General features: G+C 58.7%; 2 protein-coding genes across 9 annotated transcripts; one reads left to right on the top strand and one right to left on the bottom strand.

Annotated features, from left to right (window-relative positions):
* The first annotated feature begins 946 nt into the window (after positions 1-946).
* On the top strand, positions 947-9,068 carry LOC118915160 (fibrillin-3). Of its 2 annotated transcripts, XM_057489716.1 has the most exons (7): positions 947-1,875; positions 4,548-4,971; positions 5,214-5,267; positions 6,143-6,263; positions 6,363-6,460; positions 6,569-6,757; positions 8,932-9,068. In XM_057489716.1, exons 1-7 carry the CDS (start codon positions 1,735-1,737, stop codon positions 8,949-8,951), a joined length of 1,047 nt encoding a protein of 348 aa, XP_057345699.1. In that variant the 5' UTR covers positions 947-1,734; the 3' UTR covers positions 8,952-9,068. The 2 variants fall into 2 exon arrangements, with proteins under 2 accessions (XP_057345699.1, XP_057345698.1); XM_057489715.1 differs by having other exon boundaries at positions 951-1,875; positions 6,363-6,757.
* A 911-nt stretch (positions 9,069-9,979) lies between these two features.
* Positions 9,980-25,498, bottom strand: CCL25 (C-C motif chemokine ligand 25). 7 transcript variants are annotated; one of them, XM_057489718.1, is made up of 6 exons: positions 25,283-25,498; positions 24,460-24,663; positions 13,772-13,876; positions 11,844-11,929; positions 11,587-11,720; positions 9,980-10,936 (listed from the first exon to the last, which is right to left on the bottom strand). In XM_057489718.1, exons 2-6 carry the CDS (start codon positions 24,485-24,487, stop codon positions 10,498-10,500), a joined length of 792 nt encoding a protein of 263 aa, XP_057345701.1. In that variant the 5' UTR covers positions 24,488-24,663; positions 25,283-25,498; the 3' UTR covers positions 9,980-10,497. The 7 variants fall into 7 exon arrangements, with proteins under 7 accessions (XP_057345701.1, XP_036746529.1, XP_057345702.1 ...); XM_057489720.1 differs by lacking the exon at positions 25,283-25,498 and adding an exon at positions 11,181-11,294 and having other exon boundaries at positions 10,799-10,936; positions 11,812-11,929; positions 24,460-24,636; XM_057489721.1 differs by having other exon boundaries at positions 10,804-10,936; positions 11,812-11,929; positions 25,283-25,497.
* Positions 25,499-25,568: the final 70 nt, after the last annotated feature.

Raw genomic sequence — 25,568 nt, 5'->3', positions numbered from 1 at the left:
GGTCCTCGGGCCAGCCCCTCAACAGTGCGGTACCCCGGGGGCTGCCCTCCGACTCTCAGGCTCTGCCACAGCTATTTCCTGGGGAGCCAGAGAGCAGAGAGCAGGTGCCCAAAGCCAGGGCACAGACAGGGCCGCCACCTGCCATGGGTGAAGACAGCAGGCCTGGGGGGTCCCTGCCCAGGCTGCAGAGCCAGGCACCTGCCTCAGGGGCACTTGGTGGGGAGGGGCGGGCACAGGCTGGCCCCTTCCGAGGAGGCAGCTACCCCTCTCCCCCACCTCCTTTCCCGGAAGGACCCCTAGGTGGGGCAGGGGTGCCGCCCACACCCAGAGGAAAGGGCCCCGGGCCCCCACAACAGCTTCCCACCTCAACCCCATCCTCTCAGGCCAGGTGAGTGGCTGGAGGCTCTGGGAAGGCCTGCAGCCCTGGGGACGCGGCTCCTGCCCCGTGGACCCTGCAGCCTGGTCCATCAAAGGACGGGGGATGCGGCGGGGGCCAGAGCTGGGGATAGACAGGCAGGCTGGGAAAACGGCCCGAGGCTGGAGGAGGAAATGTTAGCAGGATAAATGGGAGGCTCTATAATTAGGTACAAACAAACAACCTCGCTTTAGGGGAGGGGACGTCAGAGAGGAAAATAAACAGCTCGAGGGGAAAGCACCCAGGGGAATCTGTTGGCCTTGGTGTTGGAGGTCAGGGGGGCCAAGGAGTGACACGGTGGGAGGGCTGGACAGTGGGCAGCCCGTGTCCCAAGGGAGAGGCTCGGGCCCCTCCGAGCCAAGGGCAGGGCCAGGGGAAGGTGACTGACGCCTGGAGGAGGCTGGGGGCTGCTGCCCACTCCTCCAGGCGGCAGGGCTGAGAAGGGGGGCCTTTGCCAGCCCTTCTGGCAGGGTCGTGTCTTGGCCTCTCGAATGCCCAGACCTGACCCCCTGGGCCACAGGGTCTCGGGGGACTCTGGGGAGCAGCGCATTCATGTCTCTGACCACCCTCCACGTTTGTGGCAAGTGAGATGCAAATGGCCTGCCTGCCTTCCCATTTCCTTTCTTCCTTATTTGCCACAGCCACATACAGCTTCTTTTTCCCGTGTAAGCCAGGGAAAACTGAGTGGATTTAAAGACAAATGTTGAAAGAAAACAGTGGGTGTTCCTCCAACAAGGTGTGGGTGTGAAGGTGAGGTCTCAGAAGCCTGATCTGGGAAGTGCGGACCTTCTGGGCTCGACTTATACTTCCAACCCAGCTTGAGGTCAGCAGAGCACCCGCTCAGACTCAGAGAAGGAGGCCGGTGGGGGAGGCAGCCGGGCAGGCGGACCCCACCCCCCAAGCGCCCTGTGTCGATTGCTGCAGAAGCTGGATCGTGTTTCCAGGAAGTACACAGCCGCCCTGCTGCCCCTGGCCCAGTAACTGTACTTCTGGGAACACACTTCAAGGAAATAACCCAAAGGGCGAAAGACGACTCATACAAACACTTGCAGCTGGGTTATTTATACTGGGAGCAGTTGAGAGTAACAAGTGGGGAAAGACCACAAAAACCTGGAGGTAGCCCCAGGGGGCGTGCCCCCTGCCTGGCAGTGTCTCGTCCAGGTGGGCACCCAGCCAGGACGTGGCAAGCAGCCGCCTCAAGGCCCCATGGCGCTTTAGGACTGGTGTCCAGGCTACCCACTGTCAGTCTCCAGAGACCTGGTGGAGCTTCACCCGCCTCGGTGACGTCAAGGCTCAGCAGGCACCAGGGACTTGGCCTGATGCCTACGAAGAACACAGCCTCACCTGCCAGTGATATGAGTGTACATGACCCCCCGAGCCCACGATGCTGTGTGGGGACTCTGGATCTTTCCATGGGCACCCCCTCTTCCCAGAAGCCTCTCACCACATGGATACCCCAGGTAGGGAGTACTCCACCCCACTCTCCACATAGCCTTGGTCCCCAGGCTCCCCCAAAGCAGGGAAAATTCGAACAGTTAGCTTGGGAGGCAGACCATCACGCAGCAGGCAGCAGAGCAAGGGTGCCCCGTGTGGGCCCTGGGGTCGGCTCTCAAGGGTGGCCACTGTCAACCAGTCAGTACAGTGGAGCTTGGCACAGGAGGCCTGGCAGTGGATGAGTGCAGGCCATGCCAGGCCTGTGCCAGTGGGCCAGCTGCGTCAACACTGTGGGCTCCTTCGAGTGCCACTGCCCGACAGGACACCGGCTCCATGACAACAGCAAGTGCGAAGGGGGGTGAGGGGCAGGTGGACACCCGGCTCCTCTGTGCCCCGTGGCTCAGGCTCCCTGACACACAGGGGAGGCAGCCAGGGCTGGGGGGTCCCGGTTCCAACCTGGCATGTCTGCACAGATGTGGACGAGGGTCTCAGCACTTCAGGCTTCTGCTCCAGGGGCGGCTGCACCAACACAGTCAGGAGCTACATGTGTCCCTGCCCCTGCGGGTTTGCCAGTAGCCCGGATGGCAGCCGCTGCCTGGGTGAGCCAGGTGGGGCTGCGGGAGGGCAGATAGGAGGCAGGCCCCTGGCTTGTGTTTTTCTGCAACTCGCTGGCCCTCGGGCTCCTCTGGCTCTCCGATCTCTAAGCCCTTCTGCCTCGCTGGAGGTCTTTCTTGCCTCTATGCCCCTCTGAGCCTCCAGCCTCCATCTCGGTGTCTCTTGGACCCTCTAGTCTCCATCTCTGGGCCCACTCTGGCCCTCCAACACCATCAATACGCCCCCGCTTCAGACCCTCCAGCCTCCAGCTTATTGCCCTTGTCCCCACTGCCTCTCAGGCCCCCACCTCTATACCCCTCTTCGGTTCCCAAACCCGTCTTAAGAGCCCCTCATCTTCCCCTGCACTCTGAGGTAGGGAAACTGAGGTGCAGAGAGGGGCGCCGACTCAGGTCCAGAACAGATGGATGCCCTCACCCACCTGCCCTGCCCCCAGCCAGGGTGGGGTCCCTGGGTGCCTGCAGTTCGGTCCCTACACTCCGCCTGGTGGGGCAGGTGAACCCCTGGGTTCCCATCCCCCGTCCGGCTGTCTTGACGGTCACTGGACTTTAGAAGCTGCCGGTGGCCACCCGGGCCGGGCTCAGGGACACTTGTGGCAGGGATGGCCGGAGCCCTAGTCTGGGGAGGAGAGAAGGGCTTGGCGGTGACGGCATCACTGACCCAGGCTGGGCCTCACCAGGTGGTGCTGGGATTGTTGTGTTTGGAGCTCTGCCAGTGGGCTGTGGCCCTGCATCCCTCCACCGCAGGGGCCACCGTGGAGGACCCCTCTGGGCATGTCCCCCTGGCTGCGGGGGCCTCTGCCAGCTACCAGACAGCAGAGCCTAGATTTGAACCAAGGTCAGGTGGCCTCAGAACATGGGCTTGGGATTCAGGGCTGGGTTCCAGCTACCACCCAAGGTGCTCGCAAACTCTGTGACCTTGGGCGAGTGACTCACCCTTCCTGTGCCTCATCTGTAAAATGGGGCCGACCACAACGCCTGCCTCGCAGAGTCAAGGATTCAATGGGATCTGCGGAGCGGCCTGGCCAGTCTGGGGGTGGTGGGCACTCAGTCTGCATTCACAATAAGGAGAAAGTCGGGCTGTGACCCTCAGCGGCTCTGAGCACAGTGGGTGCTCTGTAGAGCAAAGGCAGTCATTTTGGTTAAAATTCCCATATTCTGTTTCTGTGTTCTCTACGGGAGAAGCAGCTGCTTGGTCAGATCCCCTGGGGCTTGGGGATCTGGGTTCCCACCCTCACACCCACTTGGCAGCTCTGTGGCCCCAGAGGAATCTGTTGACCCTGTCTGGACCGGCCCTGATTCCGCGGAGGGCCTGACATAGTGCTGGGGATGCAAAGCTGGGGGCAGGGCCGGGTTGGTGGAAACCTTTGTGTGATTTCTCAGCCTGGGGCGGGGGTAGCAGGGCTGTCGGGGCCTCCCCAGCTGTGGGGAGAGGTTTCTCCACTGTGGGCCATCAGCCAAAATTTGTGGGGTGTTAAACCTAAAAATATGCTCTGTGAGCCTGAGAAATCTGATCACCACGGAAAGCCACTGGACTTGAGCCCACATTGGGGAGGTGGGGTCCTGCCTGCGGCTCTCATCCCTGGGGAGTGCGACCTCAGTTTCCCCAGGGGCTGCGTGGTCCATCCACCAGTCTGCTCCTTGGACTCCTCCCCAAATTCCCAGCCTCTTAGGTTTCCCCGGAATGCCCAGGGCTGGCAGGCAGTACACAGCTGCAGAGCCTGGTGGGGGAGTGACCCAGACCCAGGGCCCTCCCTCAGTGTGGCCAAATCCCCGCAGAGCCGGGGAGCTCGCTGCATTAGGCTTCGAACCGCCTTAGCTTGGCCTGAACCCAGATCTACCTCCCTGGGATGACTTGGAAATCTAGGTAATAAGATCCTCACTCGGTGAGGATGGGCCAGGGGCCAGGCACAGCGCTTTCCACCCTTCATCCGGGCGACAGTCCCCCAAGGCGAGGTGGATGGGGAAACTGAGGCACATTGGCAAGGATCCCCGTCCTGCAGGAAGGGCTGGTGGAGCTGGGAATTGGACCAGGTCTGGTAACGGGCCCTTCCCACCCCCACCCCCACCCCCACCCCCCATTGCAGACCAGCGGGCTGGCACCTGCTTCTCCGTGCTGGTTGGGGGCCGCTGTGCCAGGGACCTCGCCGGCCATGACACTGGGAGGCAATGCTGCTGTGACAAGGGCAGGTGCTGGACGGCTGGCCCGGCCCCGAGCTGGACCCACGCGCCGCCCCCTACCCCCTCCGCCTCCTACAGACATCGCCGTGCCGGACGCCCGGCGCCTGCGCGAACGGCCACTGCCCCGGGAGTGGGTGGGGGTGGGGCTGGCGGGGGGCGCGGACGGCCGCGGGTGCCTGGGCACCCACGTGCGCAGCGCGTGCTACGGGACCGAGAAGGGCTCCTGCGCGCGCCCCTCTCCCGGCGCCGTCACCAGATCCGAGTGTTGCTGTGCTAGCCCTACCGCGGGTTCCGGGGGGCCCTGCCAGCTGTGTCCTGCCAGGAGCTCAGGTGAGCCTCTGCATGGCCGGCCCCCGGCTGCTCTGCGGGGCCCGGCTGCTCCCGTTCATCATCTGGGGCGGGGCGGGGCCGGGGCGTGTCTCCGCTGGGGGCCGCAAGCAATGGCTCTCTCCGCTGCTGGGGCGGGCATCTTAGTCCCAGTCTCCGGCTCAGCACCGAGGGGCCGCGTTGGGGGTGTGGCTCAAGGTTCGGCAATGGCCTGTGACTCCCCTTGCCCTGCCCCTGTCCCCCAGGCGAGTTCTGGTCCCTGTGTAGCCATGGTCTAGGCGTCCCCGCAGAGGTCAGAGGTGAGTGGTGGGGGGAGGGGGAGGGGCGCACGGGGGTGCGGGGCGCGGGGCTGTGGCTGGGCACTGCGTCTGGGACACTCCTGGGGCTGCGGTAGCAGAGCGCCCCAGGCGGGGGGGCTTCACCACCAGACGTGCATCCTCCCACGGTTCTGGAGGGTGAAAGTCCGCCGTCCTGATGTGGGCAGGGCTGGTTCCTTCTGTGGCTGTGAGCGGGGCATCTGTCCCACGCTCGCCCCCTGGCTTTGGGCTGTTTGCTGGCCATCCTTGGCTTGTGGAAGCTTCCTCCAATCTCTGCCTCCGTCTTTCCATGGGGCTCCCCGTATGTGTGTGCCTGTTTGGCCAGGTTTGAATTCCCACGCACCTGTTTACTGATGGAATACTCTCGGGCAAGGTGCCCACCCTCCGTGCCTCAGTCTCCTGGCCTCAAAGGGGAAATAGTAATAGGAGCCACTTTTGGAGCGCTGTGAGGATTCAGGGAGTGGAGGGGATCGGTACAGGATAGTAAGCCCCCATCACGTAGTGATCGTGATTCATGCAGCTGCTGCCCAGTGTCCTGTGAGTTCCAAAGTGGGGACATTTCTGCCCCCAGGTGCATTTGACAGTCCCTGCAGAAATACCAGGGAGGGTGCTGCTGGCACCTCCTGGGTGGAGGCCGGGGAAGCTGCCCAGGAGCATTGTGCATTCCCCGGGCACAGGACCCCCCACCCCACCCCAGCAAAGAATGATCTGGCCCCAAACATCCACAATACTGAGAAACCCTGAATGTGAGGGAGGTGGGGCAGCGTCTGGGCTGGAGCTCTGGCCCTGGAGGGCCTTGGTTTCTGGAGGTTCCCCGGTGAGCCGGAGCAGCCGCTGACACCCTCCCCCGGCTGCAGACATCAACGGGTGTGCCCTGGACCCCAACATCTGTGCCAAAGGCATGTGCGAGAACCAGTGGCTACTGCTTCATCTGCAGCCTGGGCTACGAGGCAGCCACAGCCGGCGGAGGGTGCAGGGGTGAGAGACCCCAGCGCCGGCAGGCAGGTGGTGGTCTGTGAGCTGGGACATCCTGTTAATGTGCCTTCTGCCTGCGTACGTGTGTTCTGTGTGGCCCAGCGTGTTCACAGACATGTGTGCCTGGGTGCACCCTGTGCCGCTGAGCTCCAGTGGCCACCGTGGCTCCCTGCTGGACCAGGACGGCAGGACCTGCAGAGGTGACGTCCCTCCCTCCCGCCGTGCCTGGTGGGGCTGCGTCCCTGCCCCCCCAGAGCTGCCCCAGGCATGCATGTGCTCTGCCATCTCACCCCCTCCCCGCTGCACAGTGTCTGACACCACTGCCAGGGTCTCCGGCGCCGGATGGCCAGCTCTGAGCCCACTGGACTGTCTGGGCTGCAGACCTGGACGAGTGCACCTCCCGGCTTCACAACTGCTAGTTCTTCTGCGTCAACCCCATCAGTGCCTTCACCTGCCACTGTCCCTCGGCTTCACCCAGCACCAGCAGGCCTGCTTTGGTGAGTCACAGGGTACCTGACCCCAGCCTTCACTAGTTTGTTTGCCAAAAAGTAGGGAGCATCCAGTGCGTGCCAGACATCGGGGCATGGGGGCGAGTGGAACACAGTTCATGCCCTGTCAGTGCTCACACCCTGGTGGCATCTAGAGTGCCAGTCTCCTTCCTGCCCTAGGGGCCTGGGAGGCCAGCAAGCTCTCTGGTGTCTTGTCTTCCAAGGGCACGAATCCCATCCTAAGCGCCCTACCCTCCTGACCTGATTCAAACCTATTCACCACCCAAACACCCCACCTCCAAATACCGTCACTTTAGGGGTTAAGGCTTCAACATACAGATTTTGGGGGGACCCACAAATCAGTCCGTAACACTGGTTGACATCTCGCAGGAACCACCAGGTGCCACGGGGGCTGCCCTGGGCATGGGGCACAGTCACTGTAGGAGGAAGCCAGGGGCCAGACCAAGGGTGGGAGCACCGGACTGCGTGTCCCGGCTTATTCCCATGGGGTAGCACCTGCCCGGGCCTTGCTATACTTCCTCTGTCCCTCTTTGCCCTTAGCGGGTCTTGGGGGACATCCAAGCACCCCAGTCACTCCCAAATTACAGAACTCAAAGGTGGCAGAGCAGGGATTCCTGGGCTATGCCACACAGCCTACTCTTTATGGAAAACCTGGGTCTTTGTGGCCAGGCATCCCAGCCTCCAGGGCATCACTACCTTCGGAGACCATCACTTTACATTATGTCCCCAAAAATCACTGCACACAGAGGCTCACCCCTGTCCCCTGCAGATAGCTGGGCCAAACGCCTTCATTCCACAGTTCTTGCTGAACCCTTAATGTGTGCTGGGTGCTGTAATGGGACAATGGTGAACCAAAAAACACCCCCAAATCCCTACCCTTGTGGAGCTGATATTCTAATAGAGACAGACAGGAAATAAGTAAAGCAGGGTATTTTATAACACTTGATAAACAATATGGGCGAAATGAAGGCAGCAGCGTAAAGAATGTTGGTCTGTGGGTCCTTTGATAACAGATTAATATGAATGTATTACTCTGCCCTCATTTTCCCTTCTGTTTTTTTCCTCTTTCTGGGAAAAATGGTGACTGTGTATATTATCCCACTGTCAGCATTATTTTCTTTAATCTTTGCAGGGGTGGGGCCTGTGTCTGTCGGGTTTGTGGCTGTGTCTTCAGCCCTTGGCACCTACTAAGAGTGAGTGGAGTGATGGTCAGGGCTCCCGGGCAGAGTTGGGCCCTGCGGCTTTTCCTGCAATACCCACAGCGTGCGAGCAGGTGTCAGTGTGAGCATGTGTCTGTGTAACATGCCCAGGAAGGGCTGAATGCTCCAGTCCTGGGGGCTGGGAAATAGGAATAGCTTTCATTTTCATGAAGCAGCAAAACACATGGCCAGCATGTAAATTAGGCAGAATACACACTGCCCTGCCCCAAGCAAAGGAGATGAAAACACAGATGACCTCACGTGGGATTGGACACATCATTCAGCCCCGGTTAGCCTGCCGGCTTATTCAGGGCCCTGTCCCGCTGCCAGGACCAGGAACATGCTCAAGGGGCTCAAATAAAGAGGGGTTTGTTATCTGCACAGAGGGGGCTCTCACAGAGCCCAGATGCAGGAAGGGCAGTGCCCCCCACCCCGCCTCCCTGGGACCGGAAAGCTAGAGGGCAGCTCCTCCGTCTGGCCCATCTGCCAAGGGGATTTGTTTCACTGCGTGGGCTCCTAAGTCCTTTCTGGAGCTTGCTTCTGCTGCCAGGCCCTCGGCTGTGACTCCAGCCACCCCTGCCACCTTTGAGTTGCATTAAGGCCGTGGGGCCCAACGCCATCTGACTCCCTGGCTGCCGTCTGAGGGCAAATCCTTCAGCCTCCACCCAGGTTGCCAGGGATCTAATTAACGAAGGCCCCTCAGCCGGGCTGTGGGGTCTGGAGTCGGCATGTGCACCGGCTTCCCACCTGGGAATGGCCTCTGCCTTCCTGCCTGTGTCTGGAGCCTGAGCTGACTGCTGGCCTTGTGGATGGAGGCCTAGGAAGAAGCCAAGGGCAGAGAGTGTTCCCATTTTCCTCCACTTTAGAGATCGGCTAAAATCTCCTCTTGGCTGTGACCCAGTGGCGGCCTCCCCACACCATCTTCTAGCCTCTGACCATCATCCACCTGGTCTTTCTCCCCAGGGGAGCCTGGCCAGCCTTGACACGAGGCCCTGCTGACCTTTGGCCTGAACCTGTCTTGCCTGGGCCATGCTGAGCACGTCCTGGAGCTGCGGCCTGTGCTGGAGAGTCTGGGGCGCTGCATCCGCTACATCACCGCCCATGGCAATGAGCGAGGTTTCTTCCACATGCATCACTTCCGTGGCTTCAGCTCCCTGCAGCTGGGGCATCGGAGGCCGGGGCCTGGGACCTACCAGCTGGAGGTGGTGAGCGTGGCAGGGCCCTGGGGCACCCAGCTGCAGGGGCACCAGCCTGGGCCGGGGGGCCGGGCTTTGCGATTGAAGGTAAGGCTCAGGCTGCGGTAGCTGAGAGAAGCCCGTACCTCTGGCCTAGCCCCTCCCGCGACACCCCGCAGGGGCACCGCGCAACCCCACCTCTTCCCAGGGGTTCTGGGGAACCACTGCGCATGGCAGGGAGAGCCCGGTGATGAGTCCTGGCCTCAGTGGATCTCAGGGCCCCCAGGCTGTCCTCTCCAGAGCTGAGAAATTCTGGAGCCAGAGGCCTGGGTCCCAGTGGCAAAGGTTGACCGGTGGAGCCCCGACGCTCAGGAAGAGTGAAACGCTACACTCCAGCCACAGGCTGGCCTGGCCTCTGCCCGGGACTGACCCTCAAGTCCTCCTGGGGTCAGCAGGAAGCTGCAGGCGCACCCTCCACCACCAGCCAGGGCCAAGGCGGGCCCTGCGGCCCACCGCAAATGCTCGTCTGGGGCTTAAACTTACGCACTGCATGGTGCTCACCCCTCCCAGCAGAGGAGCCTTTGGGGCCCCAGACAGTTGGCCACACAGTCATGTTCATGCCCCTTCCTAGGGTTCCAAGGATGCTTTTATAAGAGAAGCAAGACAGGAATAAAGTTACTTTGGGTTAAGTCTGCCACCTTGGCAAGTTTGTGAACAGACCTGGTCCTTGGGCCAGGCTCATGCACGGCAGAGCAGAAAGCCCCAGGACGGATCGCTTTGGGAAGGATAAACTTCAGCCCAGGGCTCCGAGGAGAATGCGTGTAGGTGAGACATGGGTGAAGACTGGGTAGGGGACACAGTCCCAGGATGCCAGTTGGCTCTGCCAGCTTCACACCTGTGTATTTGGCACAAAGATGGGTGCGAGTGGCAGCCCCTGCAAGCCTCCTGGGTTCGCCCGTAGTGACGACAGTGGCTTGTCTCCTCACCGTGTGCTACGTACCGGGCACCGTGCTGACCATTTTACAATCATTGACCCATCCCGTCGTCGCTGCAGCCCCATGGAGTAGAGGCTGTTGTTCTCTACTGGAAAGCTGAGACCCAGAGGTTAAATGGTTTGGCCAAGGTGACTCCAGGTGACAGGTAGGAGAGCCGGGTTCAAAGTCGGGCAGCCATGCCAGAGTCCCGGCTGCCACCCGCCACGCCATTCCTGCCTGGTTCCAGATGCTCTTAAGAACGCGGTTTGCTCAGGGTCACCGGCAGGACTCACCTGGTGCGTGGCACCCCCCCCAGGAGCCGTCTGCTGTGGGGCGGGGGGCAATCACGTGGGAGTCAGTGCAGACCAGGGCAGCACCCCTCATCCCATAGTGAAACATGACAGACAGGAGTGACCTCCCACCCAAGGTTTATTTAAAATTTGTGGAGAAGGCCGTGTGTGGACAGACGGGAGCTTTGCAAGGAGCCAGGGGGACATGGGCAGGCATGGCCCTGGGTGGGTGGCAAGAGCCGCAGAGGGTGACATATCCCAGTGACCATCTATAAGGCCCACTGCGCAGGCTGACTCTGGTTCCCAAAGCAGGCACAGGGCTTGAAATAAGGTCAGCTCCCTCCTTCCGGCTGCCTGAGAAGCAGGAGGTGGCCGAGATGATGGGGAGTGAGCCAGCTCGGGTTCAGGCACCATGATGGAGATCTGGCCTGACGGACACACGGGCAGCCGGGGCCGCGGGGCGATGGCTGTGGCGGAGAGAGGTCCAGCCCTTCCTGTGCTAGCTGACCCTGGACGTGCACTCAAGGTCCTGCAGAGGGATCGAGAGGGGGCAGGTGGTGGAGACGAGTGCAGTCGGGGCCCTCAGCTTCTGGTCCACACCCCTGGCGAAGACACCTGAGCTCGGCTGGGGTGGCCTGCAGCCACCTAGGACCCTCCCGTGTGAGCCTGTGGGGCTGGCCAGCCCTCCCTGCCCCTGGAGGTGGTGAGCCCTGCACCAGTGTGGGCCGGCCAGCCCTCAGCAGTGGTGATGGTTACATGATCTGGGTCCTTACCCGGCTGGACTATTGGGAGGGAGGCTTTCCAGTTGCTTCTCATAGGACGACTAAAGTTGGTCAGCGTTAGCCTAGAGATCCCAGGGCTTAACTTCCTAGCTCCAGAGTGAGAGCCTGTCCGGGAGACAGGAACAGCAATAGGTAAGAGCTCTGCCAAGCCCTTTGTGCGCCTGGATCCAGCCACACCTGAAGCCATTTGAGCCAATGAGTTTCCCATTTGCTGGAGTTTTCCACCTCTAGCGATTGCAAGTGTCCTGGCTGAAGGAGCTGCTCATTCATTCAGTCTCTCAGTCACCAGCACCTGGCTGTCTCTGGGGTTGGGGGCTGCTTTCAGCACCCTAGCTTCCGTATCCTCCTGCAGCAGGAAGGGCAGGCCCCCTGGATACTGGGCTGGGGTCTCACATACCTTGGGAGGCTCTCTGGGCACCTTGGAGCTTTTGGAGATTCCTGTTCCGAGCATCCAGGAGTTTTACCCCATTCCGCACCCACCTGGCCCGCGGGTTCCCACACACCATCCTGTCTGTGTGGTGCAAGACGAATCTGAGGGGGCAGGGGAGGGGGTGCCCAGGTTAGGGTGACAGTGGGGAGCAAAGTTGTGTGGAAGCTCCTCCCAGCTCCCTGTCCCACTCACATCACGGCAGGCAGATTGCAGCTCCCGCTCACCTCCTGGAGCAGGTAACCCCGGGCACGCCGGAGCATGGCCCGCCCAGTGTGCTGGTGGTAGGCCAGACAGCAGTCCTCAAAGACACCTGCAACCACACGGCCAACCACAGATACGCTCACGCCTGTATGTGTGTGGAGGCGCTGTGTGTGCACCCCACAGACGCGGGCACCCGCAAACATGTCACAACCCTCCTAGGCCTGGGGGAGGCTGAGAGCCCAGGTGATAAGCCACTCGGCACACCTTTGGCCCTGACCTGGGGACAGTTGGTGGGGAGTTCCTGCAGGCCTGGCTGGAAAGGGACCAAGACAGCAAAAATCATGGGAGACCAAGGCCGCTCCCATTCTTAGTCTGGGGCAGAGAGCAAGGGAGACAGGTGCAGCATCCCAAGCAGGGACAGAGGCCGCCACTCCTAAAATGCCTGTCTGCTCCTGATGTCCCGGCCCTTGCTCTGGGCTAGTCCTTGCCCTCCTGGGGCCATCTCAAGTACCTCCTCCTGTCTGGCCCCGTCAGACTGAACACTATGGAGTCACCTGTCCAGAAACCAGGGGGGCCCTGTTTGTTTACCACTGGTTGGACAAAAGCATTTAGAGTTCCCACCAAGTGCCAGATATCTAGACAAACAGAGGGGAACTGGACCCAGTGTCATCACTGGGGACCTCCCGGCCTGGTGCGGAGACCAGGAGGCTGGTCCACGCTGGGGTGGGGAAGGGCAGTGGTGGGGTGGGGCTTGGAAGGGGAGGTGATGGGGCAGGGAGGGCCTGGGAGGACGAGCGGGGGGAATGAGCAGGGACTGAGGGTGCGAAGCCCTGTGCGGAGGCTCACGGTCCTCCAGAGCCCACCGCGGACTCCTGCCCCCAGGGGCTGCGTCTGAGTCCCGGCAGAGTCCAACCAGAAGACTGCCAGAGGGCGAGGGCTGCATCCCCCAACCCTGGGCCCGGGGGCAAGGGGCACTGGAGTCAGGACCCTGGGCCAGTGCCAGGCAGGCAGTTCTTGAAGTTGGGGGCCATCCTGCCTCACCCCAGGATCAAAGGGCCTGGGCTGGGCCTGGCTCCTGGAACGGGCCTCTGATAGCAGGACAATGGGAACGAAACGCAGCACCCTCCTGGGCAAAGGCTAATGTCTGCCCGAGGCAGGGCAAGGGCCTCTTGGACTCAGTGAGGGGCAGGTGGGGCAGTGGGGTGGGGCCCTGAGGCCTTGACCTGCATGGGGCCCTGCTTAGCCAGCTGCTGAGGCTCAGCTGTGTCCCCCATGCCCATGGGGATATAAGACACAGTGGCATGGCTTCTGGGGACACTGCAGACCCAGAACTGGCCACCCAAATCCTCGGACGCCTGACCCAGGGAGAAGCACCTGCTCTAACAGTAATGGTTCTCGGTGTTGCCGGGCACGGGGCCGAAAGTTTTGTGAGCATCAGCTTCAGTGGGTCCCCACATCCTGTCTCTGCAGCAGGAATTTCTCACTTTGCAGGTGAGGAAACAGGCTTATAAAGGCTGAGTAGCAACTCGGCTGGACCACACAGTAGCCCAGGATGGGGCTGGGGAGCAGGGTTGGGGGCCACTCCTGTTGGTACCCGGGGCTCCGCAGGGTCAGGTCACTGCACTGTGTCCGTGGTGGTAAGCGGCTGTGCCACCGCTGGGAGCCACAGTCTGCTCTCCTGGGCTGACTGGAGTGCCTGCAGGAGGCTTTGGGTCATGGACTGTGGAGGAGGCACCACGGGGGCTCTGGAAGGACAGGCTGGGGGTCGCGCACATCCGGAGGAGCTGTGTGAATGCCAGGAGTGTTTGCATGCCTGGGGGGGAGCTGTCTGTGCTGGAGATGGGATCCTGAGGCTTCCGGGGGAGGGGAGGGACAGACGGGGGGGGGGCAGGACCGATGGATGTGGACAGGGGACACTATGGGGCAGGGCAGGTATGGCCCAAGATGGTACCTTGCGAGCAGACAGTGGGGACCCAGGCACCCATGAAGACAGCCATCAGGTAGGTCAGGAGCCATAGGTTCATATTCATAGTGCAGGCTGGTCCTTCTTGGGCACCTTGAAGGATAACGGGGAGGCAGCAGGGTGATGAGGACCCAAAATGGACAGCAGCAGGCACTGCGAACACCAGCCCCTGGAGCCAGGCCCCAGGGTGCTTGCTCTGCAAGGGGTGGGTGGCATGGAGCGGGGCCAAGCCGTGGTGCCAGAGGGACCTGCCGGCTGCTGGCCTCAGCTGTGGGCAGGGGGAGTGCTCACCAAAGCCGGTGGGGTCCTGGGAGCCAGCGCCTCTGCGGTGGGCCTGAGCTTCTCTGCCAGGCCAGCAGGCTGCACCCTTTATAGGCAGAGCCCCACCCCGCGGCCACCTGCCCTGCCCCCTCCCTCTGGGCTTCTGTTTCTCTTTCGACCTCCTCTCTGCAGTACCGGGGGCACCTGGAGGGAGCTGTGAGCCACTGGGGGACAGGAAGGTCCAAATAAAAGAACCAGGTGGGAAACCCTGACTCCCTCAATAAGTACCAGGATGAGGGGCGACGGCCTTGGCGATGCGAGACGAGGTGGACGAACACACGGGGACAGTTCCAGCCTTGACCTCAACCAGGCTGGCTGCCCTGCGACCCCCTCACCTTCCCCCAACACCCAGTCCTCTCAGCAGCACCCCTGAGTTCGGAATGGCCCTTTCTCCTGCTGCTCGGTTCCCTCTCCCGCTGCGCACCTGGGGGCACTGGCTTCCCCCAGGCAGGCTGCACGGAGCTGGGAGAAGGGCCTTCCTGGCTGCTCCCGCTCCCAGGCCACCTCTTCCTGGGGGGCCCTGGCTTCACCTCATTTTCCTCTCCTTCCCCACAGTGGGATGACTTTTACGGTAATGCTTTGGTTTAGCAAACGTGCAAACCCATAGAAACAGAAGGCCAACTGCCTGGGGCTGGGCGGCGGGGAAGGTGGGAGTGGCCGCTGAAGGGTTGGTTTCTTTCGGCTCTGAAACCAGATAGCGGTGAAGGTCGCGGGATGACACACTTTCAGTGGGTGTAGCCGAGCGGTGTGAATTTTCTCCCGTATTATCTGGAGAATCATCTCAGTGAAACTGTTACTAATGACCGCCACAACACGACGCGCTCCGGTGTTGGGATAAATGCAGGGAGCCCCAGGTGACCACGCCGGCAGGAAGCAAAACAAAAGCCCATCTACATGTTTTCTTTCCCTGGTCGGCGAGGCCCACTCAGACCTCGGCGCCGAGGTGGGCTGGGTTGGTTGACCCAGGAGACCGCGTGTAACGTGCAACTTCATCGCCCGCGTCCTCAGTGGAGACCCCTCCAAGTACTCGTCCCGCCCGACGCCCCTATCCCCTCTGCCGCTCGCTGGGAGCCCCGGACGCGGACCCCTGCCCCCCCAACCCTGGGCCGAGCTGGGCGGGGCTTAGCGCCAAGGGCGGGGCTCCCGCTCCTAGCCCCGCCCACCCAGAGGTTCGGAGCCCGGGGGTCCTGCGGCCGTGGCCGCCCAGTCCCTCGGTCTTTCGCTCTGGGACGCGGTTCCGCGTGGCTGCGGGCGTGGGGACGCGGCGTGGCAGGCCGCCGCCCTTGCCTGACCCGGCCGAGGCTCCCGGCGCCCATCTGCCCGCCCCGTCCTCGCTGGTCAGCAGCTCCGGCGATGGGGGCCGGGGCGGGTGATCTCCAGCCCGGAGCTGAGCCGCACTCAGGGGCTGACCTCACGCCAGGGCCTGCGGGGTGGGAAGGGCAGGCAGAGGCTTTCCTTCCACGAGCACCGCCCAGCTGCGGGAAGGGCCCTCTCCGGGCCGGGGTGCACCCCCAAGGCCCCACTGCAGGATAGGGAGGGCGACGGGCTCCGTAAGGGCAATTGCCCACCGCTCCTTTTGGGATCCGGGGACCGAGGACCCTCCCAAGTGCTCCACGTTGGCTCACACTACAGAGGAGGAGACTGAGGGTCAGGAAGGCCCTATGGGTTATCAGGAAGGACACAGGGGCACCGGGGAAGTGCCACCAGCTGAAGCAGGCATCCATCTGCAGCTGCTTTCGCATATCAGAACCCTCCCCTGCAGGTCTGCTGAACCGGGGGAGGTGGGGGAGGGCCCAGGTCCCGGCCCATGCGGCTTCTGAGAGAAGCAGCTGCCCCCCGCCACACACACATTGTGCATCTCATGGAGGAGCATGCCAATCCCAGGTGCCCTGTCTGCAGGGCCCGGACTCCTGCTGTGCCCAGCTGCCTCTTGCTCAGGTCCAGATGCCCAGCGGTTGCCAGGCAACTGGAGGAAGGGAGGAAAGGGATTTTCCAGGATGTGTTGCAAGCCTCTGCCTGATTTTCAGAGACTTGGTTCACTGACTGGCCCCTTTTGCTGTGTTCCAATGGGGTCAGCCCTGCTGCTCCTGGAAGGCAGACTTTGAGGGACCCCCTCCCCAGGCTGACCAGCAACCTCTGTGTTCCAGGGAGCAGCCCCAGCAATGGACTGGGCGGGGGCTGTGGCCCTCCAGAGGGACGTGGGCCACCAGCCCTGGTCGTGGCCTCGCCTTCTCCCCACCTCACGGGATGTGTAGGGGCCCCGGCCAGCGGGGCTGCCCCAGATGGGAAGGTGGCCTGATGCTGGCCCTGCCAGGCTGGGGCTGGAGGGAGGTGAGCTCTGCAGACAGTCCCACAGGGCCATCTTCCAGGCCCTCTTCACAGGTGCTGAGCCCCGTTCACCCCTCCAAACAGGTCTTCTAGGCACCTCTTCCGTACCAGCCATGTGCTGGGCCCCGGGGCAACAGCTGTGCACAGGCAGATGTGTCCCAGTCGTGAAAGATGACAGATCCTGAACAGCTGTTGGGGGCCCATTCACTATCTCATGCATTCATTCAGCAAACACTGAGCAAGTGCCTGCTGTAGGGCCCAGCCCTGGTGTAGGAGGCAGATGGACCTAGAGCAGAGCAGGCAAACAATGAAGCAGGCTGCTTTGGGATTAGGGTCTCTGCACAAATCCTGGTGTGACAGGGACATGCTGGGCTCTTTTAAACAGAGTGGCCTGAGGTGACAATAACCCTATAAAAATTATTAACATTTATCCCTATTTTACAGGGAAAAACAATCAACCTAGAGAGGTTTAGGTGTCTGCAGTACCCGGGGTCTGATTCCAGGTCCGACTCCTTCACTCCACTTACACTGAACAAGTGCTGTATTAAGCACGTCTTTGTAAAAAAAAAAAAAATTTAATAATGTATTTTATTTAACTCCATCTATCCAAAATGTTATCATTTCAACATGTAATCTCAAATAACAATGATTAATGAGCTCTCTTCCCTTTTTTGCATAGTAAGTCTTCCAAACATGGTCTGCTATCCACCTACAGCACATTTCAAGTGCCAGGAAGCCCAGCGAGGCTGGGGGCCACCTAGCTGGACAGTGGGGGCAGCAACTGCCGCCAACCGCCAGTTCATAATTTTGTATCGATTCTGTTTTCTTTTTATTCTTTATTAAGACTTTATTATTTTTTAAGAGCTGTGTCATTTTTCCAGCAAATCTGAGGGTAAGGTACAGAGAGATCCTACGTGTCCTCTGCTCCCTCACACGCACAGCCCCCAGCCCATCAGCGCCCTCCTGAGCCAGAGCAGTGCCTGTGTTCACCACGACGGACCTGCAAAGACACACTGCCATCACCCAGAGTCTGCGGCTCGTGGTAGGTTTGCTCCTGACGCACCGTCTGTGGTTTTGGGAGGAAGGACACCGATGCGTGTCCCCTATGACGGTTCCGCATGGAGTATTTCGCTGCCTGCAGGATCTTCTGTGCTTCGAGCATGTCTGTTTCATTCTGGGGTTTGTGATAGCTGGGGCCTAGCTGAGCCTGGAGGGACAGCCCCTGGTAGAGCCAGTAGAGAGCTAGAGACAGGACGTGGCTCACCCACAGTGCACACCAGCCAATCCAGAGCCCACACCCTCCCCATCTTTGTTACCAGGCACTCACACTCAGGGCCACTGGCCCCTGGCCTCGATCACCCCAGGGCCCGCGCTGGACAGTTGGGACAGCCCTTATGCCCTAGAGCCCCAGAAATTCAAACTAGAGGTCCTAAGCCTGCTTACCCTGCCTCACCCATGCCCTTTCTCTCACACCATGAGTGGCCTGGCACCAAGTTCTGTTCACGAGTTGTGGGGCTGTCTGGCCCGGCCCCCGGCCCCTTTCTGCCCTCCTCTAGGGGTGCATGGCCTCAGGACGCTGATCTTCCTGTAAAATGGGCTAACAGGACCAAGCTCAAGGGCTTACTGTGACAACTAGACTGCAGCCACACAGTGCTCCGCCCTGGGCCTGGGAGCCACTCTTACCCCAGATTGGGGGCCTCCTATTTACCATTTCTAGTGGATGCACAATTCGCCAAGCTAGCCTCCTCGCCGGGCACCCAGATCACAGCCAAACTGAGGGCAACTCACTAAAGACTAAGAAACGTCCTCCTGAGATGGCCCTTCCACTGGTGGCTCAGGATGCTTCCGGTGGTATAACCACAGGCTAGGCTAGGCTAGGCTATGCCCTCTTATCTGCTGGGTAGGGGTCTTCTGATGGGTCTTTCCGATGTAAGGGCCTCCATCCCTGAGGAAGGCCAGTGCTGGGATCCTGGCAGCGCTGGAATGAACTTCACCTTGACCCGCCCACACCCACGGGCTCCCCTTGACAACTGGTAGAGCCGCTCTGACGTTTGTTGACTCTCTTTCTCCCCCTACAAATTGTCTGTTTCTGACCTTTGCCCCTTTGGTTCTTATCAATTTGTACAAGCTTTCATGAGGCTGACAATGCCTGGCTTGTTCATCTCACACAACGTGCCCTTAACCGCACAGGGGCACGGTTCTGTGTGTGTGCACGGCTCCGAGAAATGCCGCTGGGTGTGCTCCTGGGCCGATTGCCTGGGGAGCTGAGAGATCGGAGGGTTTTCTGATACCTGGAGTGCGGGAGTCGCCAGGGTGGGGCAGAGCCCGGTGATGGGAGCCTATCCCGGGTGCTCCTGCTAAGGTGATGGGGGGCAGGCAGGAGCCACCTTGCAGATGGGCTTCGGCGAGTTTGGCAGCCCCGGGCCTGCTCCTGTGGGTTGCTGGATGAGGGGTAAGGCTGGAGAATTGTCACAGCAAATGGTCCACCTGCCAACTATTGATAAGCATGAGGCCTCCACCTCATCTGTGACAAAAACAGTGGGGAAACCAGGCCAGTGGGCCTTTAACAAGTTAAACATGGTTACCAGGGGACCCAGCCATTCCAATCCTAGGTATTTCCAAGAGAACAGAAAACCCATATTCATATGAAAGCTGTCCATGAATGTTCACAGCGGCAGGATTCACGGTCACCAAAAGTGGAAACAGCTCAAATGCCCACTGGGTGATGAATGCGTTCTCACACTGTGGTCCATCCACACGGTGGCATATTACTCAGCCATGAAAAGAGTGAAGCACCGATTCCAGCCACAACACGAACGAACCCTGACGACGCAGAGCTTAGCCAGAGAAGCCCGACACAAAAGGCCACACAGTGTATGGCCCCATTTATATGACATGATAGGGCTTCTTCCAAAAGGAGGTGATGGAAAAGTTCTGGAATGAGATAGTGGTGACACTTACGTGACTTTGAAACATACTGAAGACCACTGAATTTGCACTTTAAAAAAGCTTTTAAGAGCAGCCCGATAAATACAGGCAGAACATCAGAGACAAAGCAAGGAGGAGAACTAACTCATAGGGCATGAAAAAGAACAGCCAGATTCAAAACCCAGAAATCTTAACAGAGAAAGACAGTGACAGTGGTTACAATCTAGTCGCAGGTGGGAACCAGAAGTGACCCCAGGAGGACCTTTGGAAGTAAAAGTGGCCACATCGCTGTTACTCCACGACCCTGGGAATCAGACCTTTGACATCAGTGGGCGATAAAACACCCACTGCTATTCTTGCTGAGCAGGATGGTTATGGGTTAGATCCCGAAAGGTGTGGCTAGAAAACCAAACCGGCCCAGCTTGCCCAGGTCACTGACCTATGTTAACGCACGTGGTGGTGTCCTAGGAGCCACAGTTCTTAGACAAGCAGGGAGGCCTTCCTGCTCTCTGGGGTGTGGACCGCAGTCCTCCTCGTGGGCCTGACGTGGTGGCGGCCTGGGCAGTCTGTACGCGCGTTCCCGAGTGGTCGTGCCGCCCGCTTCTTACAAATAAGCGCGTGGGCCAGGGAAGTTCCTGGCTGGGAACCTCCTGAAGGAAAGCCCCGCGCTCCTGTGCCCGCTCCAGGGCCTGGCTCTTCAGGTCAGAAACGTGCGCAACAGGGACCCAGGTGGCCTGAGCCTGGGAGGAGCCGGTCGCCTTGGGAACTTGCTCCACCACTTCTGAAGTAACAGGGACGTGAACTCCAAACTGCTGCTAACCCCAAATAGGCGCAGCTCCCTCAGAAAACGTAAATGAAGCTTCCTGGTTTTCCATTCAGCTGACCTACCTGGCACTTGATGGAACTGTTGGGCCCCCAAAGAGCACCCATGCCAGAAGTTTCTTTGGGCTTGCTCAGGCTGCCCAGCTTCTGCTGTCAGAGTGAACGTTCTGCTTCGATGACGTGGCTCTGCTTGGGAGCTGACCGGTGACTGGCTCGCCTGATGTTTACACCTCTATTTTGTTCCCAAAACATCCCCCACCTGCAGCCGAGCCCTGGGTGTGGTTACACGTCACAGCCTCTCTCCCCATCACTGTGCCTAGTCAATCGTGCCACCTTCTCCAGGTGACAGGCAGCCCGCTCGCACGGGTCCCACCTCCAGAACTGGATTCCCCCTCTCCCTTCCCCAACCCACACCTGCTTTGATGACACCCTGGGTCCCTGACGTCTCCCTCCTTTGAAGTGTGTATACCACCCCTGATTCCCTTCCTTCAAATAAATAAATAAGGGAGCACAGAATCACATATGCCTCACACTTACAATTCCCTTTGGCTAAACGACAAATTCTTTTGGGTGTGCTGTGCCCACGGCAGGTATATGAGTTCCCTGCGGCTGCTGAAACAAGTCCCACTACCTAGGTGGCTGACGGCAATACCCGGTTGTCATTCAGTCCCAGAGGGCAGAAGTCCGGGACGAGTCTTACCAGGTTGAAGCCCAGGTTCTGGCAGGGCTGTGGTCCCCTGACAGGAGCTGCTGGAAGAAAACGAGTTTTCTTGCTAGGGGCTGCCGATAGGCCAGGACTCCTGTCCCTTCCTCCACCATCAGACCCATGGGACATCACAGATCTCGGCTTCTGTCATCAAGCCTCCTCCTACTCTGACCCTCCGCCTCCCTCTTATAAGAACCCTAGATTACACGCCCCGTGTGGATAATCCAGGCTAATCTCCACACCCCCAGACCCTTGACCTTATCTGGCCAGCCAAGTCCGTTTTGCCAGGTTAGGTAACATAGTAGCAGGTCTCACGAGGTTAGCACGTGGGCCTCTTTGGGGGGCTGCTCTTCTGCCCTCTACAATAGGACCGGCATCCTTCCTTGGAGCAGGGCCCAGTGGTGAATACTTTACTTAGGTTTTGCAGGCCACGTGGTCTCTGTCGCAAGGACTTGCTACATAATCTTCAGGGCCTGGTGCAAGATAAACACGCGGGGCCCCTTGCTCACAGGTTATTAAGAGTTCCAAGCTGGTGGCAGTGGAAGCCTGTGCCCTGTGCAGTTGACTACACAGTTGGCATGGGCACGAGGTGGGTCCTGCCTGAGCCATGGCCTCTGGGGCTGTAGCTTGAAGGCAGCTGTGGGTGACCTGCAGTCACAGGTGTGGCTGTGTGGCTAGTGACCCTGATGGACACTGGGCTTGCACTTCACAGCATCTTCTCAGGTCACAGAATGCTATTCTTTTTTCTCCCTCAACCATTTGAAAATGTAAAACTCATTCTTAACGCTGTATGAAAACAGGTGTGGGCCGAATCAAGCTGTAGCCTGCGAGACAAGTCCCACCCCTCCACCCATCAGCTGCCCACTCCCGCTGGGCTTGGGCTCAAGGGCCACCCTCCACGAGGGGCGGTGTTCTGGGCCTATCCCTTGCCCCTGTGACTGGAGTTATGTGCCTACATGTCCTTCTCTCCCACGGGGAGCGGCATCCTCAAGAGCAGGGACCCAGGCTGTCTGTCCTCTCTGTGCCTCCCGACCTCACAGACCCTCAGAGATCCTGCTTACAGGCCCAGCAAGAACAACTAGAACTCCAGTGGCTGCAGTGTCCTCTGCTTCGGACCCCTGGTACCATAGCTACCACTATGCTTCTCACCAAAAAAACTCAAAAGCAAAAACCAAGAATTTCCTATCCCAAATCCAGACCAGGGAAATAAGGGTCCCTGAGACTAAGCAGTCCCGGGTTCACACCCCAGCTGTGTCCTTATGAGACCACTGCATTTGGACAAGTCACTTCACTTGCTCTTAGGTCCAGACCTCAACTCCCCATGGCCAGCCGGGCCCTGTGTGACCTGCTCCTTCCAACCCCGAGGGTCCCCTCTCCTGCGGGGTCACTGCCCCCGGCCTGGTCTCAGTCCCTAAGTGTGCCAGGCTCCTGCCTGTCGTGAGGCTCTGCATTTGATCTTTCTGCCTGAAACATCTGCCTGCCTTCATCTGGTGACTCACCCTTCCTGCCTCGGCCACAGCGCCACTGACTCGGGAAGTCAGCCCCGGTCACCCCCAAAAGGGGGTCCGGCGCTCCCGTGACACGCTCTGCTGACACTCAGAACCTCTGCAGATTCTGCTTATTTGTGTGATTTCTTATTACTACTACTAAGAGTAAGACTTAGCAAGCACTTTATTTGCCAGGCTCTAGAATCTAAGGATTTTAGAATCTAAAGGATTTTGGAAAGTGGGTGATTTCATTTTGATTCTCACAGGGCTCCCATGAGGTATTCCAATCACCCCCATTTCACAGATGGGGAGGCTGAAGCTCAGAGAGATTACATAACTTGTCCAGGGTCACACAGTGGGTTAGTGTTGGAATGGCCCTCTTAAGCCTGTCCCTGGAGGTTGCCTGTGACTTCCATCAGGGCACATGCCACCCCTGGCGTGGGCACATTGTATCCGCAAGGCTGAGTGCCTGGTGGGCGCATGGTGGATGGTTCATCAGTACTGGTGACATAAAGAGACAACACCCTAGTAGAAATGAGCACTCCGACTGCCCAGATCTTGGCCTCTAACACCATTCCCTAATAAAAGGAACTGGACTTGGAGAAATGGCCGATTACAGGACCACGGCAGGAAGTGTGTGAGATGAGCCTGGGGCATCTCGTAGTGCCAGAAAGTAAGGAAGTGCTCCAAAGAAAACAAAACAAGATAGATAAACCCCAAACTGGAACCCATCGCTGGGAGGGCCTCAGCCAACTGCAAAGGGCTCCCAATGGCCAAGGTGGAACAATCAGAAAGAATAAAGCATCGCAGGGTAATAACCAAACAGTGAATAAAGTAATAAATGGGGGAGAAGAGAGAAATCTCCCATGCAGAAGAATTCCAAACAATTTACATAGTTATCTACCTTAAGAAGGGGGACCATACGTCGTCACTCTTTAGCTGTGGGCCACACATGCGATTTCTGTCTGAAGTACACAATAAGGAAAGGAGTAGGGAAGTAGGGCCTCAAGGCCCACAGCAACAGGCATGGACAAATGCTGATGATCTGGACTTGACAGGAAGTGATGAGAGTGACACTCCACCTCTGGTCTTCCTCCTCCAAACCCATCACCCCAGCCTTATCATGAAGAAAACATCAGAAAAATTCCAACACAGGAGCATTCTGCAAAAATCCCTGGCCAGTCCTCCTCAGAATCCTCAGGGTCATCAGAAACAAGCAAAGTCTGAGAATCTGCCGCAGCCGAGAGAGAAGAGGGTACATTGTAAAAGTTCTCATCCCCCGAGAAATAACATTTGTGACTATGGGTGATGACGGACATTAACTAGACTTAAGGAGGGACTCATTTTGCCGTATGTCCGTAAATCCACTCACTGTGCAACACACCTGACACTGATACAATGTTACATGTCAACTACTTCTCAAATTGAGAGAGACAGGACACCAAAGGTAATGGGGCATTCCGGATTAGAAAAAGGACACAGGGTAAAAACAAAGGAAACGTAAATGAACTACAAACTTTGGTTGATAATGTGTCAATATCAGTTCCTTAATGATTACAAATGTATCATTCGAAGGAAAGATGTTATTAATAGGGGAAGCTGGGCATGCAGAAAATAGGGACTCTGTTTGGCCATGGCTCTAAAACTGTTCTGAAAAATAAAGTTGCTTAGTGGTAACATTATAAAGCATAGATGGATAAATGAAAGCACTTCGTTCTCCCTTGTGGCAACAGTGATTATAGCTCGCTTCCCAAAGAACTATCGCGAGATTTACACGGGAGAATGTACAGAAAGCATTTTGCACGCAGTCACAGCATTTGACACCCGTCTACTAAATCTGTGCTCTGCTGTCTGGAAGTCACAAGCTCTATGTGACTACATTTAAATGAAGTAAAACTTAAGCACATTAAAAATTCAGTTCTTCAATAGCACCAGCCACAGGTCAAGTGCCCCCAAAGCCACATGCAGCTAGTAGCTACTAAATTAGATTAGTCTGCTATTGAACATGCCCATCATCACAGAAAGGCCTACCAGGCAAATGCTGTTCTAAACAATTATTGGCGTAATTTGTTCCATGTTCTCACCTCCTTCAGGTCCTTCTGCAAAGGCCATCTTTTCAACCTTCCCCACTGCCCTTTCTCAAACTGACTTTTCTTCTTATTACTTTTCACCACCTGATGTGGAATCCACTTGATTTCTTTTCTGCCTCCCCACATGGCACGGAGGGTCCAGTGCAGTAGCCGCAGGCAACATGTGGCAGGTGAGCCCTTGCAATGGAGCCAGTCCAGCTGGAGATGTGCCGTGAGTGTAAAACAGTGGAAGTCAAAGGTGTGTTTGGGGGGGTTAAAGAAGGAATGTAAAAGATCTCATACACGTAGAAGTAACTTTTTGGACATACGGGCTTACATAAAACACATTATTAAAAATAACATCACCTGTTCCTATTTTTCTTCCCCTTCACATGACTGCTAGGAAATTTAAATTACGCCCTGTGGCTATCACTCGCGGCTGGCTTATATTCTGCTGGACAGCGCTGGTCCCATGTTACCTGTTAGAAACTTTAAAGATACCCACAGGGTTTGCTTATATTTCTACTGGACAGTGCTGGTGAAGGATGTCACCCCAACAGAGGCAGGTGTTTTTTTCCTGCCCACGGGGTGACTGGCACATAGTAGGCCCTCAGTAAAATTTTAATGAATGAATGGCAGGCTGAGCCCCTCGAACTCGCCACCTCCGAGTCAACACTGATGGAACGCTGACCGCAACCCACGCCCCGCCTCCTCACCGCATCAGATAAGGAAACTGAGGCCCGGCGAGGTGACATCAGCTCCTGCCAAACGAAACGTCGGGGTCAGGATTCGAACCCGGGTCCTGTCCCCACAACCTTGGCGCGCTGATCTTTCCTACCTTGCTGGGAGGCGGCGGTGGCGGCAGCGGTAGCGCCGGGAGAGACAGGCGCGGGGCACACAGCATGTGTCCGGCGAGGGGCGCGGCTCTCTGTCCACCGCCTTGCGCCCGCCCCCGTGGGCTGGGCCCCAGGCGGCCGCCGCGGACATCGCCAGCCACCCGCGTCCCCGCCGGCCGCCGAGCTCTCTGCAGGCTGCACCGCCCGGAAGTCCCGCCCCCCGCCGGGCGCCCCGGGGCGACGCGACAGCCAAGCAGACCAATGGGAAACGAGCCCTGGATGGCGCAG

The sequence above is a fragment of the Manis pentadactyla genome, chromosome 12 (assembly GCF_030020395.1).
Source record: "Manis pentadactyla isolate mManPen7 chromosome 12, mManPen7.hap1, whole genome shotgun sequence".
Taxonomy (NCBI): Eukaryota; Metazoa; Chordata; class Mammalia; order Pholidota; family Manidae; genus Manis; species Manis pentadactyla.
This window is presented reverse-complemented; position numbering and strand designations above follow the sequence as displayed.